Source organism: Argopecten irradians, chromosome 15, assembly GCF_041381155.1.
Source record: "Argopecten irradians isolate NY chromosome 15, Ai_NY, whole genome shotgun sequence".
Lineage (NCBI taxonomy): Eukaryota > Metazoa > Mollusca > Bivalvia > Pectinida > Pectinidae > Argopecten > Argopecten irradians.
Genome location: NC_091148.1, coordinates 8774914 through 8793825, shown reverse-complemented (window position 1 = coordinate 8793825; position 18912 = coordinate 8774914). Strand labels below are relative to the sequence as shown.

At 33.3% G+C, this 18912-nt stretch overlaps 1 protein-coding gene across 6 annotated transcripts in view; it reads left to right on the top strand.

Moving 5' to 3' along the window:
- The window catches only part of LOC138309427 (uncharacterized), a 44584-nt gene that overhangs the window by 10596 nt on the left and 15076 nt on the right, over window positions 1-18912 (top strand). For all 6 annotated transcript variants that reach the window (XM_069250611.1, XM_069250616.1, XM_069250614.1 and 3 more), the window contains 7 exons: window positions 1994-2155; window positions 2559-2654; window positions 2975-3032; window positions 6099-6246; window positions 7172-7306; window positions 14373-14508; window positions 15793-15948. In XM_069250611.1, coding sequence (XP_069106712.1) covers window positions 2068-2155; window positions 2559-2654; window positions 2975-3032; window positions 6099-6246; window positions 7172-7306; window positions 14373-14508; window positions 15793-15948 — 817 coding nt within the window. In that variant the 5' untranslated portion in view covers window positions 1994-2067. The remainder of the gene's footprint in view (window positions 1-1993; window positions 2156-2558; window positions 2655-2974; window positions 3033-6098; window positions 6247-7171; window positions 7307-14372; window positions 14509-15792; window positions 15949-18912) is intronic.

Here is an 18912-nt window from a genome sequence, read left to right as displayed (position 1 = left end):
AATTGGAATGACGACATACATGTACATGTACATATCGTAAGTGTAAGTACACATACATATATTGTATATACATACTCTGTAAGTGCATGCTTGTATTGTCTGCAAGTATTTTACACACAAGGTTTAATTTGAATGGTTCCATTATCTTAGTTGATTGTGTTTTACAATGGATCAAACAGTGACAGGATAATTTAAGTACACACCAGGACCCAGTTGTTCAAAGCATGATTAGCTTAATCACATTATTTGTGAAATTTTCATTTCTCATTTACTGCAAAACTTGTGATTATATCTTAACTAAACTCAGCACGTCAGTACAAAATAGAGTTCTAAAGATTCTTCTAAAATGTTATAAAATTCTTATCACCAGAAATTGTTTTATTTTAATTTAAAAATTGTCGTTAAACTGTGATTAGCCTAATCATCGTTTGAACAACTGGGTCCTGGTATTGAATGTCCTTCACCCCTCGAAGACGCATTCAAGTTCTTTTAGTTCAATGGCTGGAATAGTCCATTTTGGAATTTTGGGGTGATTGAGTTAAAGACTGATTTGTATATTTGAATATTCAATATCTCAACCGTAAGTATGACATGAAATAATTTGATCATGATTTTTTTCTCAAATAGCTATATGGTTATGTTTGGGAAAACTGGAAGATTTATAGTACCAGAATATCAGACCCCATAACCACTTGACCACAGTGACTCAGAGATTGAGGGCTAGTGGTAGAATGGCAAACACCTTAGCCACTTGGCCACTGTGTCTGTAACCCGGGGTTGGAGGACTAGTAGTAGAATGTCAGACACCTTATACCACTTGGCCACTGTGACATAGAGGTGGAGGGCTAATGGTAGGATCTCAGACACTTTAACTACTCAGCTACTGTGACCCAGAGGTGAAGGGCTAGTGGTAGAATGTCAGACACCTTAACCACTCAGCCACTGTGACCTAGAGATGGAGAACTAGTGGTACAAATGTCAGACACATTAACCATTGGTCTTCATGGCCCAAAGGTGGAGGGCTAGTGGTAGAATTCCAGACACCTTAACTAGTAGGCCACTGTGACCCAGAGGTGGAGGCCTAGTGGTAGAATGTCAGAAACCTTATTCCACTTGGTCTTCATGGCCCAGAGATACATGTATGATATTTGATGACGTCATCTGATGATAAAGTTGTTGATTTTACTGGGTATTTTGTATTTGTATAACAATTATAATGATTGAAATGCTTCCCTATTAACTATTCCAACATTTAGTTGGCCTAATACATGTCAAATAAACACATTTCATTGCAAAGTAGAGTCTGCTCAATACGTTTTAACAAAAGTTTTAAGTCGTTCAATGATATCTAATTTTTCCTTCTTTTCAAAATGTGTGATAAAAATTTTATGATATGACAATTTTGATATCGCATCCCATATCAGCTCTTTATGTATAGGAGTTTCACCTCAAACTGTAGATTAGTCAAGATAATGGACAATGCGAGGCCCGAAGATAAAGTAAATATTTTTATCTGGCCATGGTCTTAGTTTAAATATTTATGATAGTTTTACCTGGTGAAGAGCAGGCCAGGTGTAACAGGCAAACGACTATCGTTTATTGATTAGAATATATTTCTCAGTAACATATCAATGTTATCATTTGACCCAGAAAGCATATCATGCTGGGCACTTCAAATTGACAAGGTGCTTTTCACACTGTAACCTATTAAAAAATTATGTGGTAGCCAAGTGGTTAAGATATCCCGACTTATTACCACAAGCCTTCCATCTCTGGGTCGCGAGTTCAAATCCCATGTGGGGCAGTTACCAGGTACTGCCAGGTATACTTCACTACCTCACCAGAATCGACCAATCACAACGTTGGATTTAGTATCAAAACAAAGAAAAATTCTATTTCAAATCTCTCTTCGTAGTAGAAGTACGAAGGAAAAAAAATCAGCCAATCATCAAATGAAAACAAAGAAAATGAATGATATGTATATATGTTTCAGGTACGTCCAATGGATCACCGTTTGTTGTTCTAGTCATTTAACTCTGACCTCTGACCCCTAGTCAACTCTCCAATATGTCTGCAGAGTGTACAGATAAATCTAGTCCTTCTGATCCTGACCTTTCAACTTTGACCCTTGGTAATTCTATAAAAGAGTCAAAAGGTAATTAGCATCATAATTTTATAAATACCTTCTTCATTTTTCTCAATAAAAGGCCAAAAAAAAGTATGTGTTTAGGGTTACCCCACCGACCCTAATTTTTTTCCACTTTTCTATGAGAAAAAAATATCAAAGTCGGGTTTAGAGAGTAGTTGTTATGGGGTAAAAGGTTATAGTTTTTTACTGCCAAATGTTCCAGAAATAAATACATTCATACTGTATAATAAATTAGTTTTCTCTGCAAAAGTTGGTGTTATTTTGAACATATGTATTTTACATATGCTGTAATCATAAATGTAAGTATTACTCAATATATATTTTCCGGATGAAAACAATTTTGAGAATTATCTTTAAAAGTGTACATTATATACATTTAATTACATTTTTTTTCTCTTTTTCTTCAAAGATCAAGTTGATAGTCTGGAAACCAACCCACGGAATTTGTCTCCAACTAGTCAGGGGCGTCTTAACCATATCGTACAGCTTCTCCAAAATCAAGAAGGTAACGCAGACTGCAGATTGAAGCCAATATATTATTTATGTACCGTATTCATCATAATTATCAACCCTCCCCCTATGATCGCATCCTCTATACTCCAGAGGTTACTAGATATCAAGCTTGGACTATCACATAATAAAACTCCGGAACCCCTTATAAGATATTCTCTTAACTAGGGATTTAAAGAGATATAAAAAAAATGAATAATAAAAAGAACAATATCAAACAACAAAGACATAGCTAATTACTATTATACAATTTTCTAAATTCAAAGTTACAAATTTCAAATTCTACAATCAGACATTTTTTTCTTTTAATTTCAGCTAAGATTGGAATGGATGCCAAAGGACGTCCTGTGATGCAATATAAAGATACAGCACCGTGAGTCATCTAATTACATAGAGGATCTTACATAAGTGGCTATGGAATTTATTTAACAAGTCAATAATTTGATATGACACTAGCTTTTAGGCCAATCAGTCAACAAGATGGCTGACAGGCCGCCATTTTGGATTTTAATAATTATCCCCCGCCCAACGAAGTTGGCGGGGGATATACAAATGGGTTCCGTCCGTCCATCTGTCCGTCCGTCCGTCCGTCCGTCTGTCCGTCCGTGCGGATGGTTTCCGGAGCATAACTCTAAAACCAGTAGAGATATTTCCATGAAACTTCATACACACATTGGTCTTATGGTCTAGTAGTGCCTTTTGCTATTTTCAGGTTTTCATTTTTTGCATTTTTTCCGTAACCATGGAAACATTGCTGAAAATATCATATTTTTATACCAGGTTCGTTTCCGGAGCATAACTCTAAAACCAGAAGAGATATTTCCACGAAACTTCATAGACACATTGGTCTTATGGTCTATTAGTGCCTTTTGCTATTTTAAGGCTTTCACTTTTTGTACTTTTTTCTGTAACCATGAAAACATTGCTGAAAATGGCAGATTTTTGTGTAAGAATCGTTTCCGGAGCACAACTCTAAAACCAGCAGAGATATTTCCATGAAACTTCATAGACACATTGTTCTTATGGTCTGTCTAGTAGTGCCTTTTGCTATTTTTATCCCCCGCCCAATGAAGTTGGCGGGGGATATACAAAAGGGTTCCGTCCGTCCATCCGTCTGTCTGTCCGTCCGTACGAATGGTTTCCGGAGCATCACTCTAAAACCAGTAGAGATATTTCCACGAAACTTCATACACACATTGTTCTTATGGTCTAGTAGTGCCTTTTGCTATTTTTAGGTTTTCATTTTTTGCATCTTTTCTGTAATCATGGAAACATTGCTGAAAATATTATATTTTTGTACCAGGTTCGTTTCCGGAGCATAACTCTAAAACCTGAAGAGATATTTCCACGAAACTTCATAGACACATTGGTCTTATGGTCTAGTAGTGCCTTTTGCTATTTCAAGGTTTTCACTTTTTGTACTTTTTTCTGTAACCATGGAAACAATGCTGAAAATGGCAGATTTTTTGTGTAAGAATCGTTTCCGGAGCACAACTCTAAAACCAGCAGAGATATTTCCATGAAACTTCATAGACACATTGTTCTTATGGTCTAGTAGTGCCTTTTGCTATTTTTATCCCCCGCCCAATGAAGTTGGCGGGGGATATACAAATGGGTTCCGTCCGTCCATCCGTCTGTCCGTCTGTCTGCTGTCTGTCCGTACGAATGGTTTCTGGAGCATCACTCTAAAACCAGTAGAGATATTTCCACGAAACTTCATACACACATTGGTCTTATGGTCTAGTAGTGCCTTTTGCTATTTTTAGGTTTTCATTTTTTGCATCTTTTCTGTAATCATGGAAACATTGCTGAAAATATCATATTTTTGTACCAGGTTCGTTTCCGGAGCATAACTCTAAAACCTGAAGAGATATTTCCACGAAACTTCATAGACACATTGGTCTTATGGTCTAGTAGTGCCTTTTGCTATTTTAAGGTTTTCACTTTTTGTACTTTTTTCTGTAACCATGGAAACATTGCTGAAAATGGCAGATTTTTGTAGCAGGTTCATTTCCAGAGCATAACTCTAAAACCAGCAGAGATATTTCCACGAAACTTCATAGACACATTCTTTTTATGGTCAAGTAGTACCTTTTGCTATTTTTAGGTTTTCATTTTTTGCACTTTTTCCGTTACCATGGAAACATTGCTGAAAATATCATGGTAAATGGTAATTGTTACTTTGCAAAACTCCACCCATCTTTGTGTATATAGTCTAATATAAATGTCAAGGCTGTATACCTGATTCAACAATTGCAGCCCCGCTCTACTTGAATTATACTCCATCTTTCTTTAGCTCAACTTCCTTTTTCCTGTTTTTTTTTCATACACATCAAACTTACTTCCGCTTTGATATCTCCATTGGCGGGGGATCTGAATGACTATGTCCTTGTTAGGTTTTCTTTTTTTGTATTTTTTCCGTAACCATGGAAACATTGCTGAAAATATCATATTTTTGTACCAGGTTCGTTTCCGCAGCATAACTGGAAAACCGGTTGAGATATATGCACGGAACTCCATAGGCACATTAGTCTTATGGTCTAGTAGTGCCTTTTGCTATTTTACGGTTTTCACTTTTTGTACTTTTTTCTGTAACCATGGAAACATAGCTGAAAATACCAGATTTTTGTGTAAGAATCGTTTCCGGAGCACAACTCTAAAACCAGCAGAGATACTTCCATGAAACTTCAAAGACACATTTTATGTAGGACTTCTAATTTTGTATTATGCTTTACTTTTTATTTAATATGCATGCAGTAAAACTCAGATATATCAAACTCAATTACTAACCAACATTCACTTAATTCCTATGTAACTCGTTACTGTTTAAAATAAATCAAAATCCCCACATACATGTACATTGTAGGCCCTTATTGAGCATATGGTATTTTGGGATAGATTTGTCAACAAGATGGCCGTCATATATTGCCATCTTGGATTTTGATAGTTGAAGTTTAAAAGCAGAGGAAAGATCTCTCTTTCCATTGTCAGATTTATACATAGATAATTCTTTGTTTAGATTTTGATAGTTGAAGTTTAAAAGCAGAGGAAAGATCTCTCTTTCCATTGTCAGATTTATACATAAATAATTCTTTGTTTAGATTTTAATAGTTGAAGTTTAAAAGCAGAGGAAAGATCTCTCTTTCCATTGTCAGATTTATACATAGATAATTCTTTGTTTAGATTTTGATAGTTGAAGTTTAAAAGCAGAGGAAAGATCCCTCTTTCCATTGTCAGATTTATACATAGATAATTCTTTGGTGGATGCCAAGATTTCTGCTGTCTTCTTTATTCTTAATCAGTTATGTAATATTGCGGTAATAAAGACCCTGACATTTCCATCTGGACTGCGATTTCTGGACTATCAGCGTCCAGATTATCTTGATTCTACTGTACTATAATTATTCCTGTCTATATTTCTGTTTTGTTTTCCTCGTAGACCGCTAAACTGGGATGCCTCCAACGCCAATGTTATAACGACACCTAAACCTGAAGACCACAAACGGAAGGTTGAAGCCTTCTTAAAGCTGGTCGAGTACCTCAAACAAAACAAACCTCCTGGAGGGGTCAATCTCGATAGTTCACAGGTAAAGGAGCTCTTAATGCATACTTGCCAACCCTCTCAATTTTAGAGGGAGAATCCCGATTTTGAACCCATTTTAGCAAGTCCAAATTCTTTAATATTCTAAATGTCAAACATCTGACTATACCCTCAGAAAAAACAGGTCAAAAGATGCAAAAATCAACCATTAGTTTCTTCATGGCGGGTTATTGATTAGACTTTCTTGAGGTTAAAAGTTTAAACAGGTGAAATTACTCCCCAGGGAATTTCAAAAAGTTATGAATGTTATATGACCTCTGTATAGTAATAGTTCAAAAGTAAACAAGCACATAAACGACTTTTTGTATGACCCCTGTAAGAGGTCAATATCCTTATTTAGTTCAGAGGTAGAAGAGCATTTATATGACCTCTGTAAGAGGTCAATATCTATAGTTCAAAGTTAAAAGAGCATTTATATGACCTCTGTAATAGGTCAATATTGATAGTTCAAAGTGAAAGAAGCAGTTATATAACCTATGTAAAAGGTCAATATCGATAATTGGGTCAAGTTGAAGTTGCAGTCACATGCATGCACATATGACCTGTATGAAGGGTCAACCTCAAGTGGCCTTTATTGGGTTGAATATGGTAAGATGTATGATTTATCATTACCACATTTCCGTTAAAATACATTTACTTCTTTTTTCAGATTTTCTTTTACATAATTTTATGCTAAAACAAAAAGATATATTCTTAAAGAGATTACCCATATTTGGCAAATTGAAAATTTGCAGACAAAATAAGATCATTTTATTGTAATAAAAAAATGTTTGCAACCTGACCGACTTTTTCTCTGTACCTGATCACATCGTACAACTATGCGTACATCTGTGAAATATATATCATTAATATCTAAAACGAAAGAACTATCAAAGTGAAAGAAATGATTTTGTATATATTATGCATTTCAGATCTCCAAGTCTAACTGGTATGAAGAAGGAACAGAATTTGAGAAAACACAGAAAATCTTGGGTACAGGCAATTCCGCTGGTGACATAATTGTTCTGAAAGATTTAAAAAAAGGGATTGAGCATGCTCAGAAAACGGTAAGTCAGAGTGACCTCCCTTTGTTATCCATCTTTTGTCCTTCAATGATACATAAATGCTACAAAATGTCAATTTGTTTATTGATTTACTGTATAGCAATATTTTCTGCAGGGTTAATTATTATCAAAAATAACTTTTTATGGAGGTGTGTATACACCTTCCATTATAAAATCACTCAGGTTTCTCAATATAACCGGAACACTATACTTTGGTAATCCTATCGGCAATATCCGTAACTACGGGAGATAACTTTTACACTGTGTATTGTAACGTTGTGTATTGCACAGAGGTCAAGAACTGTCAGGGATTGCCTGTTCTCGCATGCTTCACATTTGCTACACATACTTTTTTGATTTGGTTTATCTAGTTTTATGTATCAACAGGATCATCAATTTATTTTCCCCCAATATTCATGTTACCCACGTTTGAGTACATACATTTGTATGATCGATCTGTGACGGATCTCTGATGAAGTACGTATACGGTAATGATTATCGATTGATTAGACTAACTAAAACTGTCTGTAAACTTAATAGAAATAAATAACAAATAACACCCACAATGATGTGAATATCTTGAGTAAAAATGGATTTGATCATGTTGCTGTTTGTTGTTTACTCTGCCATTACGTAAGCCTACTTGTGTGTAAAAAAGCATGGCGGTCGTACGAATCAACGCTTACTCTCGTTCGTATGTCAGTAAGCCGGTTAAAATACATTATGAATAGGATTCAGCTGGTATGTACCTACTCCTATTAATACCCTTTTTATCTCATTGCTATAGTAATTTTTAATATGATAAAATGATAAAACTGACTATTTAACGGTACCTCTTCCCAAGTATTTAAAGATTTGATCAAACTATTCGTACCTTCAACTATATTATTTGTAATACCCATGTACTTGTTACCTATACCTAATTCAGCTAGTACCCACCAACCTGTATATTTCACTATATCTCCCTTGATATTAGAATTGAAATAATCTACAAATGGTTCACTCCACTTCTCAGAGACCTTATTTAACATAGTTTTAAAAAATCGCTTTCACTATCAAACCTCAGTAATTTTAGAAAATCTGCCAAATGAATAAGCAACATTATATTGAAATTACAAATAAATAATATCATGAATAACTGATGTTTATTTCATACACGGACAAAGTTAATTATCTAATTAATTTTCATTTGAATTTAGTTAAGTTTTGTACTAATGTCATTTAATTAAAATTCAAAATTAATATAACATATAAACTGCTATTACATTAATTACATTATACATTATTGTAATAATAACGTGTGCATTTTACATGTACAGTTATTAAAAAAGCTCGGGTCGGAGAGTTGTCTGCCCTTAGCTCAGGTTCGACTCGGGTAAACAGAGAGATCGGCGAGACAGGTCAACGAGGTTACAAAAAAGCAGAATTCGTTATGAAATAATTTGATATTGATGTTGAAATTTATACCTTTATGACCAGCTATGTTTACTTGTTGTTTGGATTAAAACAATTCTTCACAAAAAAGCATAGATTTAAAATCATTTGGGAAAATCGTAAAATGTCACGCTCCATTGCGGGCTACATGGTTTAGCCCCCTGAAAAGTGATAAAGGTCGATTTATGAAATTCACATTAATTGCATGAAATATGAATTATATGTATAGATATCAAATATCTCAAAGATTCTTTGTGCCAAAAATTGTTTTAATACGTGCTATTTTGGAGGAGAAAAACGAAAATAACCAAAGCTCGGGCTCGGGTTTTAAAGCTCGGGCTCGGGGCGGGCTACATTGTTTAGCCCCCACCATTGTGTTGTGATAGTAAACAACCACGCTTCAGTTGGCCGATTTTCCGTGAATTAAACAATTGTACGATTGAACATGCATCTGGTACGTAATTATTGTCATCTTTATTATATTTTCATTATATACATATTATATCTTTTAAACACTTTTACGGCGATTTTTTTATGATGTATAACTTTACTAAAGCGGCGAGTAAAACTTACGATTTTCACGTGTGGATCATGACGTAGAAATAATTCAAAAACGTCGTCAGATTTTGGTTTTCGTCCACAGATAAGTCTCACTGGTGTATAGGTAGCGATCCTGAATTTAAGGGGGGAAAGTCGCAACTTATTCTCCGGGAAATACGGTATTATATATATATTTGACTTCTGACTTATAACAGTGAACCGGCCAGTGTCTAGTACAAGCGTAGTGCTAGATCTAGTATTGTAGTCTATTTGCTTATAAAATTTGAATCTGATTGTAAATAATAAACTTGATTATTAGCAAAAGCAATCCCATTCACTTCATCAGTACCCTAAATGTGTTTTTATATCGTCGGTATTCATTCTACCTGACGCATGCGCGGCGACAGTTTCTGCAACCATGACTGAGGAAAAACTGCAATATTTTTTCCAAAATTAAATATCTACAGTATATGTTGTAACAGTTATAGTCAATGTTTACATCACGGTAGCTTACATTATGGTAACTGTTCTATCAGGTTGTTTATATTTCTTCAGCTGAAGTGCGAGATGAAGTAAACACAATCCTAACTTCAGCAGTATGTATCCTTGCGATTACAAAACCAAATCATTTATATGATTTAATGTGATACACTATAGTCACCTAGCTTATTGTAAATAGATATCATAGCTTCCATAGGCCTTCTAGAACGAATTTCGAGAGGAAATGGTCACGATCTTTTGACAGTGTACCGAGTCAAGCCAAGGATTTGTAACTACGTTCTTGGTCAAGCAGATACATGTTTTATTGATAAAAATTTTCATTACAATGAATGATAATAATACAGAAATGGTCAACTTACGCTTAATCAGTGATTTATATTTCTTATCAAGAAAAATCGAGCGCTCTAATAATACAGAAATGGTCAACTTACGCTTAATCAGTGATTTATATTTCTTATCAAGAAAAATCGAGCACTCTGCAAGAAAGCAAGAAAAACATCACCGTGAAACGCATGCAGTATTGTAAGGGAGGTAACTTTAAAATACAAATGGCCAATAAAAAAGTTAAATACAGTACAATAAATCAATGTAAAACAGAATAGATACGAGCGTATATGTATTTATCTCTTGGACATAAAAAAATAGAAGAAAATATGGAATAAAATGAAATATAAAACACAATGTTGGCTTACATGAAATAATATTATTTTTTACATCAATTTGACTAGATGAAAGATATTTAGGTATGATTTGTATTTTAACGATAGTCAGTAAAATGTAAATAATAGTTTCTTAAAATGAAATGAAAAAAGGTAGTTTATTTTATTAATTTATTCCGTTTACATCTGAGGAATCATGATTCAATATTAAGATTGATATATTAAGTCATTGTCTAATATTTTTCAAAATATTACTGGAGAAGTGCAACTATTTAACAGCCATTTAAAAAAGTCATGAAGAGAAAGATATACCTTGCATGTGGATTCTAATACAGTGATTATTATTATCATTATTACATATATATTTACCAATTATATGACTTTGTGTTGATTTTGATATTTAACAATAATGAATAAACTTTACCTAAAGGTCACATGAATCAAATAGCCAAATACTTTGAACTGACTTCTTGTCATTAGTGCAGATGATCTTATACATTATTAGAACTGTAAAATTTAATACAAAGAATGGGGCTTTAAAGTATGTCCAAACATTAAATCAAATGCATTGACCTTTATTCAAAGTCACGGGGTCAAAAGTCACGGGGGTTCAAATAAGCTATGTATAACAACTTCCTGTCAATATTATAGCTAAGAGGACTGGTATTAAAGGGACATGAACCTAAAATAAGTTGTTCTGTATGCTCAGATATGGTTTTCAGATGTTTCTTGAATATTTTATTACAATGATTGGTTATCTAAAACGACAAGAAAATGTGGGGAATACCTACCCCAAAAATGATAAAAATAGACCGTCATATTCTATTTTGGGAACACAAAAACCAAAGCTGGTCGAAAGCGAGATTATAATGAACAACAAACTTGCTGACACGACAAGGAATATTAGTTTTCCACATTTTCAGATGATTTTCTAATTTACGATCGTTGACATATGAAGTAGAAGCCATATTTGTTAATATTAGTAATAAAACAATTTGTATTTAGCGTACTTCAATGATAAGTCAGAATTCAAACGAGACTGTTCATATGACGGGGAGGTTCTTGACTTAATTGCACATATATGTACATCACGCAAGTATTAAGTGGAAAGTTGCTTCTGTCTCTTGCATTACAGCTATCCATTTATATTTACCTACTTTCCCAATCACGCACGTTACTGACTCTTCATATACTTTGTTTTCTATCGAAATTCGTTTGTGTTAGCTTCACCCACGTTTTCGACCCACCATTTTGTTTACGTTCATTTAATTTATGCAGTGCATTTGGGAGGTCACTAAAGTTCAACACTACTGCAAAATTCGACCGGGCCGGTTTTATTTGACACATTTGCACAATAGCTGATATATTTTACTTAGTAAGGTATCTGACGCGTCTTAAATATATATTTTACTCAATTTTACAATTTATTTAGGTTCATGTCTCTTTAAGTGAATCCAAATTTGTCCTTATATGTGACCTTGTATGAATTAAAAAAAAAAACTAGTTATTAATTTATTCCGTTTACATCTGAGGAATCATGATTCAATATTAAGATTGATATATTAAGTCATTGTCTAATATTTTTCAAAATATTACTGGAGAAGTGCAACTATTTAACAGCCATTTAAAAAAGTCATGAAGAGAAAGATATACCTTGCATGTGGATTCTAATACAGTGATTATTATTATCATTATTACATATATATTTACCAATTATATGACTTTGTGTTGATTTTGATATTTAACAATAATGAATAAACTTTACCTAAAGGTCACATGAATCAAATAGCCAAATACTTTGAACTGACTTCTTGTCATTAGTGCAGATGATCTTATACATTATTAGAACTGTAAAATTTAATACAAAGAATGGGGCTTTAAAGTATGTCCAAACATTAAAATCAAATGCATTGACCTTTATTCAAAGTCACGGGGTCAAAGTCATGGGGTTCAAATAAGCTATGTATAACAACTTCCTGTCAATATTATAGCTAAGAGGACTGGTATTAAAGGGACATGAACCTAAAATAAGTTGTTCTGTATGCTCAGATATGGTTTTCAGATGTTTCTTGAATATTTTATTACAATGATTGGTTATCTAAAACGACAAGAAAATGTGGGGAATACCTACCCCAAAAATGATAAAAATAGACCGTCATATTCTATTTTGGGAACACAAAAAACCAAAGCTGGTCGAAAGCGAGATTATAATGAACAACAAACTTGCTGACACGACAAGGAATATTAGTTTTCCACATTTTCAGATGATTTTCTAATTTACGATCGTTGACATATGAAGTAGAAGCCATATTTGTTAATATTAGTAATAAAACAATTTGTATTTAGCGTACTTCAATGATAAGTCAGAATTCAAACGAGACTGTTCATATGACGGGGAGGTTCTTGACTTAATTGCACATATATGTACATCACGCAAGTATTAAGTGGAAAGTTGCTTCTGTCTCTTGCATTACAGCTATCCATTTATATTTACCTACTTTCCCAATCACGCACGTTACTGACTCTTCATATACTTTGTTTTCTATCGAAATTCGTTTGTGTTAGCTTCACCCACGTTTTCGACCCACCATTTTGTTTACGTTCATTTAATTTATGCAGTGCATTTGGGAGGTCACTAAAGTTCAACACTACTGCAAAATTCGACCGGGCCGGTTTTATTTGACACATTTGCACAATAGCTGATATATTTTACTTAGTAAGGTATCTGACGCGTCTTAAATATATATTTTACTCAATTTTACAATTTATTTAGGTTCATGTGTCTTTAAGTGAATCCAAATTTGTCCTTATATGTGACCTTGTATGAATTAAAAAAAAAAACTAGTACATGTACTTTTATATTTATGACTTTTTATACAGTATATTGACCATTGTCCTTTGGATCTTATACTTAGATGGTAGCATTAATAGATCGAAAATACCAGGTAGCAAGTGACCAATGCGTTCTATTGAACCATTGTATTTTCTTTAAATCACAATGAATCTTTGTAATGTATATATAAAAATAACAAAGGTATAGAAACATCCAAGGAGTTCAGCGAAAGACTTAAAAGGGCATGGTTATGAAAACAGATGGTAGAAAAGGTCAGTCTATATGACTGGTGAAGTATTTCAAGTATAAAACAACCAACGGGAAAGCCTAGTGCAGTATTAGTAAAAGGTCAACTGTTGCTGATGGATATTTTGTCATGGAATTTATTTCAAAGATTACGTCTAGAAAATATAAAGCATGACAGTTAACTTAAGAAACCTGATGCAATGTTTGCCATAATTTGCAGCATTGAACACTTCCTTTGGGATAAGATCATTGGAGAATACCGGTATGTGCATGGACTTTGAGGAAGCTGTTCTATGCTTTATCTTAATTAACAAAATACCATATAGTTTTGAAATTGTGAAAATTACATGTCTTTTTCATGATTTTGAATAACACCTCCTTCAGTACTTACAGTACTTTGATTATAACGCTGTCCCAACATATAATACCACCTCTGGGTTGTGAGTTGAAATTCTATATCACTGGCTGGTGGTTTTTCTCCGGGTACCCTGGATTTCCTCCACCATTAGACCTTGTGTCCTTACATGACCTTTGTTGTTAATTTGACGTTAGATAAATAACACAAAGTCTTGGCTAAGTTTGATTCAATACTGTAATTGTGGAAATTTACGAGAGGGGAACATTTTCACTTATTATGCGAAGGTCACATGATTACGAAAATTTCCCCAGTGCGTAATATTTCGTACACGTATAAACTTTTAAAAGCATGAAGGTGTATCTATCGCGAAAATTACGACACTATGAAAGTTTTATGTATGCGAATCGCAAAATTAAACACATGCGAAATTATCCACATTTAAAATCTGTTATCATTCAGAATAAATCAGAGAGCAATTATTTTTCTCTTCCTTTAAAGATAATGATATCTGTGTTCCGTAAAGAAGAAATCCAAGCCTGGTTCGATCTGAATGAGACAGGCATTGCTCCTAAGCTCATCCAGATCAGGATTGAGGGCAATAAAGTCCACATCCACATGGAAACATTAGAAAAAGGTAAGAGTGATTCATTTCCCAGGGGGCAGGAGGGGCGGGGCGGAATAGGGGAAATAGAGGTAAAGTCTTTATATTGCTACTGGTCATAGAGTTCTTCATGGATTGTAACCAAATTTGGTCACAAATATCCTTTGGGAAAGGTGAAGAGAATTTTTTGCTTTGATCCCCCTGGGGGCAGGAGGGGTGGGGCCCAATAGGGGAAATAGAGATAAAGTCTTTAAATTGCCACTAGTCATAAAGTTCTGCATAGATTGTAATTAAATTTGACCAGAAACATCCTTGGGGGAAGGGTAACAGAGTTTAAATAAATTTTGACTCATGACCCCCCGGAGGCAGGAGGGGCGGGGCCCAATAGGGGAAATAGTGGTAAAGTCTTTAAATCGCTACTTGTCATGAGTTCTAGATGGATTGTAACCGATTTGATTTGGCCAGAAATTTCCTCTGGGAAAGGGGAACAGAGTTTGTGTAAATTTTGGCTCTGATCCCCCGGGGCTGGAGGGTGGGACCCAATAGGAGAAATAGACTCAGGAAAATTCCTTCAAAATGCAACTAGTCATAAAGTTCTAATTGGATTTTGACCAAACTTGGCCAGAAACATCCTCCGGGAAGGTTAACAGAGTTTGTATAAATTTTAGCCCTGACCCCAAGCAGGCAGGAGGGGGGGGGGGGGGGCCCAATCGGGCAAATAGAGGTAGATTCTTTAAATCGCTACTCGTCATAGAGTTCTACATGGATTGTAACCAAAATGGGCCAGAGATGTCCTTTGGGAATGGAGAACAGAATTTGTATAAATTTTGGGTCTTACCCTGATGATGGAGCAGAATGAGTGGGGCCCAATAAGGAAATTAGAGGTAAATATTTAAATTTCTTCAGAAAAAAATCAATGAACCCGTATTCAGAACATTCCTTGGCATTACAAACCAGGTGAGCAATACAGGCCCTCTGGGCCTCTTATGATCTTTTAAGTATAGGAAGCTGTATGTCCCCATGACATGAGAGAACAGATTACAAGTGTTACGCCCCATGTTTGCCCCATCCTTATATTAATCCCCATCCTGTAGCACCTTATTCCGTCTTTGCATATTACAGAGTTAACTCCCTTGCGGCTAGATATTGATTGTTAAGTCATTATTTTGTGAGCGCAATTCACATCGTTTTCTCCGAAATGTGTGACGTTACGCTCGCAAACTCATGACATCACAATCAATACCTACCCGCAAGAGTAGATAACTCTGTATTAAGCAAATACGGAATAAACAAATGCTGTTGTTTTTTTGTCTTCAGTTGTCACATTACGAGAAGTTATAGACTCCCACATGCAGACTATCAGAAGCACCAACCCCGCTCTCGTACGGCCATTCTCCCTCTGTGTCTTCCACGGCGTACTATCGGCCATTCAGACTATGCATGACAAAAATTGGACACACAAGGACCTGCATGGTAAGAATTGCTTAAGGTTTATGGTTAAATGACCTTTGACCCTTTAATGGTCCAATTCTAAAATAAGTTTGGTAAAGGCTTTATAGTCAAATTAAAGGTTAAATGACCTATGACCCTTTAATGGTCAAGTTCTTAAATAAAGTCAAGATCAAAGGACAAATTAGAGTTTTAAAAAAAATTGACTTTCGGTATCCAACATTTATGAGTTGTCATCATCATTTCTTCTACTTGGTAACAGGCAGAGCTAGTTATGTTGATATGTTAATTAGTTAATTGGGCTTAAACATCCTATTAACCAATGAAGCTATATAAGGATTAGCCAATGAAGTTATTTACGGATTAACCAATGAAGTCATTAAAGGATTAACCAATGAAGTAATTTAAGGATTAACCAATGAAGTAATTTAAGGATTAACCAATGAAGTTATTTAAGGATTAACCAATGAAGTAATTTAAGGATTAACCAATGAAGTAATTTAAGGATTAACCAATGAAGTAATTTAAGGATTAACCAATGAAGTAATTTAAGGATTAACCAATGAAGTTATTTAAGGATTAACCAATGAAGTTATTTAAGGATTAACCAATGAAGTAATTTAAGGATTAACCAATGAAGTAATTTAAGGATTAACCAATGAAGTAATTTAAGGATTAACCAATGAAGTAATTTAAGGATTAACCAATGAAGTAATTTAAGGATTAACCAATGAAGTAATTTAAGGATTAACCAATGAAGCTATATAAGGATTAACCAATGAAGTTATTTAAGGATTAACCAATGAAGTTATTTAAGGATTAACCAATGAAGTATTAAAGGATTAACCAATGAAGTTATTTAAGGATTAACCAATGAAGTTATTAAGATTTAACAATGAGGATTAACCAATGAAGTTATTAAGGATTAACCAATGAAGTTATTTAAGGATTAACCAATGAAGTATATAAGGATTAACCAATGAAGTTATTTAAGGATTAACCAATGAAGTTATTTAAGGATTAACCAATGAAGTTATTTAAGGATTAACCAATGAAGTTATATAAGGATTAACCAATGAAGTTATTTAAGGATTAACCAATGAAGTTATTTAAGGATTAACCAATGAAGTTATTTAAGGATTAACCAATGAAGTTATTTAAGGATTAACCAATGAAGTTATTTAAGGATTAACCAATGAAGTTATATAAGGATTAACCAATGAAGAAGTTATTTAAGGATTAACCAATGAAGTTATTTAAGGATTAACCAATGAAGTTATTTAAGGATTAACCAATGAAGTTATATAAGGATTAACCAATGAAGTTATTTAAGGATTAACCAATGAAGTTATTTAAGGATTAACCAATGAAGTTATATAAGGATTAACCAATGAAGTATATTAAGATTAACCAATGAACTATATAGGATTAACCAATGAAGTTATATAAGGATTAACCAATGAAGTTATTAAGGATTAACCAATGAAGTTATTTAAGGATTAACCAATGAAGTTATTAAGGATTAACCAATGAAGTTATTTAAGGATTAACCAATGAAGTTATTTAAGGATTAACCAATGAAGTTATTTAAGGATTAACCAATGAAGTTATATAAGGATTAACCAATGAAGTATATTTAAGGATTAACCAATGAAGTTATATAAGGATTAACCAATGAAGTTATTTAAGGATTAACCAATGAAGTTATTTAAGGATTAACCAATGAAGTTATTTAAGGATTAACCAATGAAGTTATTTAAGGATTAACCAATGAAGTTATTTAAGGATTAACCAATGAAGTAATTTAAGGATTAACCAATGAAGTTATTTAAGGATTAACCAATGAAGTATTTTAAGGATTAACCAATGAAGTTATTTAAGGATTAACCAATGAAGTTATATAAGGATTAACCAATGAAGTTATTTAAGGATTAACCAATGAAGTTATTTAAGGATTAACCAATGAAGTTATTTAAGGATTAACCAATGAAGTTATTTAAGGATTAACCAATGAAGTTATATAAGGATTAACCAATGAAGTTATTTAAGGATTAACCAATGAAGTTATTTAAGGATTAACCAATGAAGTTATATAAGGATTAACCAATGAAGTTATTTAAGGATTAACCAATGAAGTTATTTAAGGATTAACCAATGAAGTTATATAAGGATTAACCAATGAAGTTATTTAAGGATTAACCAATGAAGTTATTTAAGGATTAACCAATGAAGTTATTTAAGGATTAACCAATGAAGTTATTTAAGGATTAACCAATGAAGTTATTTAAGGATTAACCAATGAAGTTATTTAAGGATTAACCAATGAAGTTATTTAAGGATTAACCAATGAAGTTATTTAAGGATTAACCAATGAAGTTATATAAGGATTAACCAATGAAGTTATTTAAGGATTAACCAATGAAGTTATTTAAGGATTAACCAATGAAGCTATATAAGGATTAACCAATGAAGTTATTTAAGGATTAACCAATGAAGTTATTTAAGGATTAACCAATGAAGTTATATAAGGATTAACCAATGAAGTTATTTAAGGATTAACCAATGAAGTTATATAAGGATTAACCAATGAAGTTATTTAAGGATTAACCAATGAAGTTATTTAAGGATTAACCAATGAAGTTATATAAGGATTAACCAATGAAGTTATTTAAGGATTAACCAATGAAGTTATTTAAGGATTAACCAATGAAGTTATTTAAGGATTAACCAATGAAGTTATATAAGGATTAACCAATGAAGTAATTTAAGGATTAACCAATTAAGCTATATAAGGATTAACTAATGAAGTTATTTACGGATTAACCAATGAAGTTATATAAGGATTAACCAGTGAAGTTATTTAAGGATTAACAAATGAAGTAATTTAAGAATTAACAAATGAAGTAATTTAAGGATTAACCAATGAAGTTAATTAAAGACAGGCTCCTTCTAAGTGATGTGTTGTTTGTGAATGTCAGTATATTATGG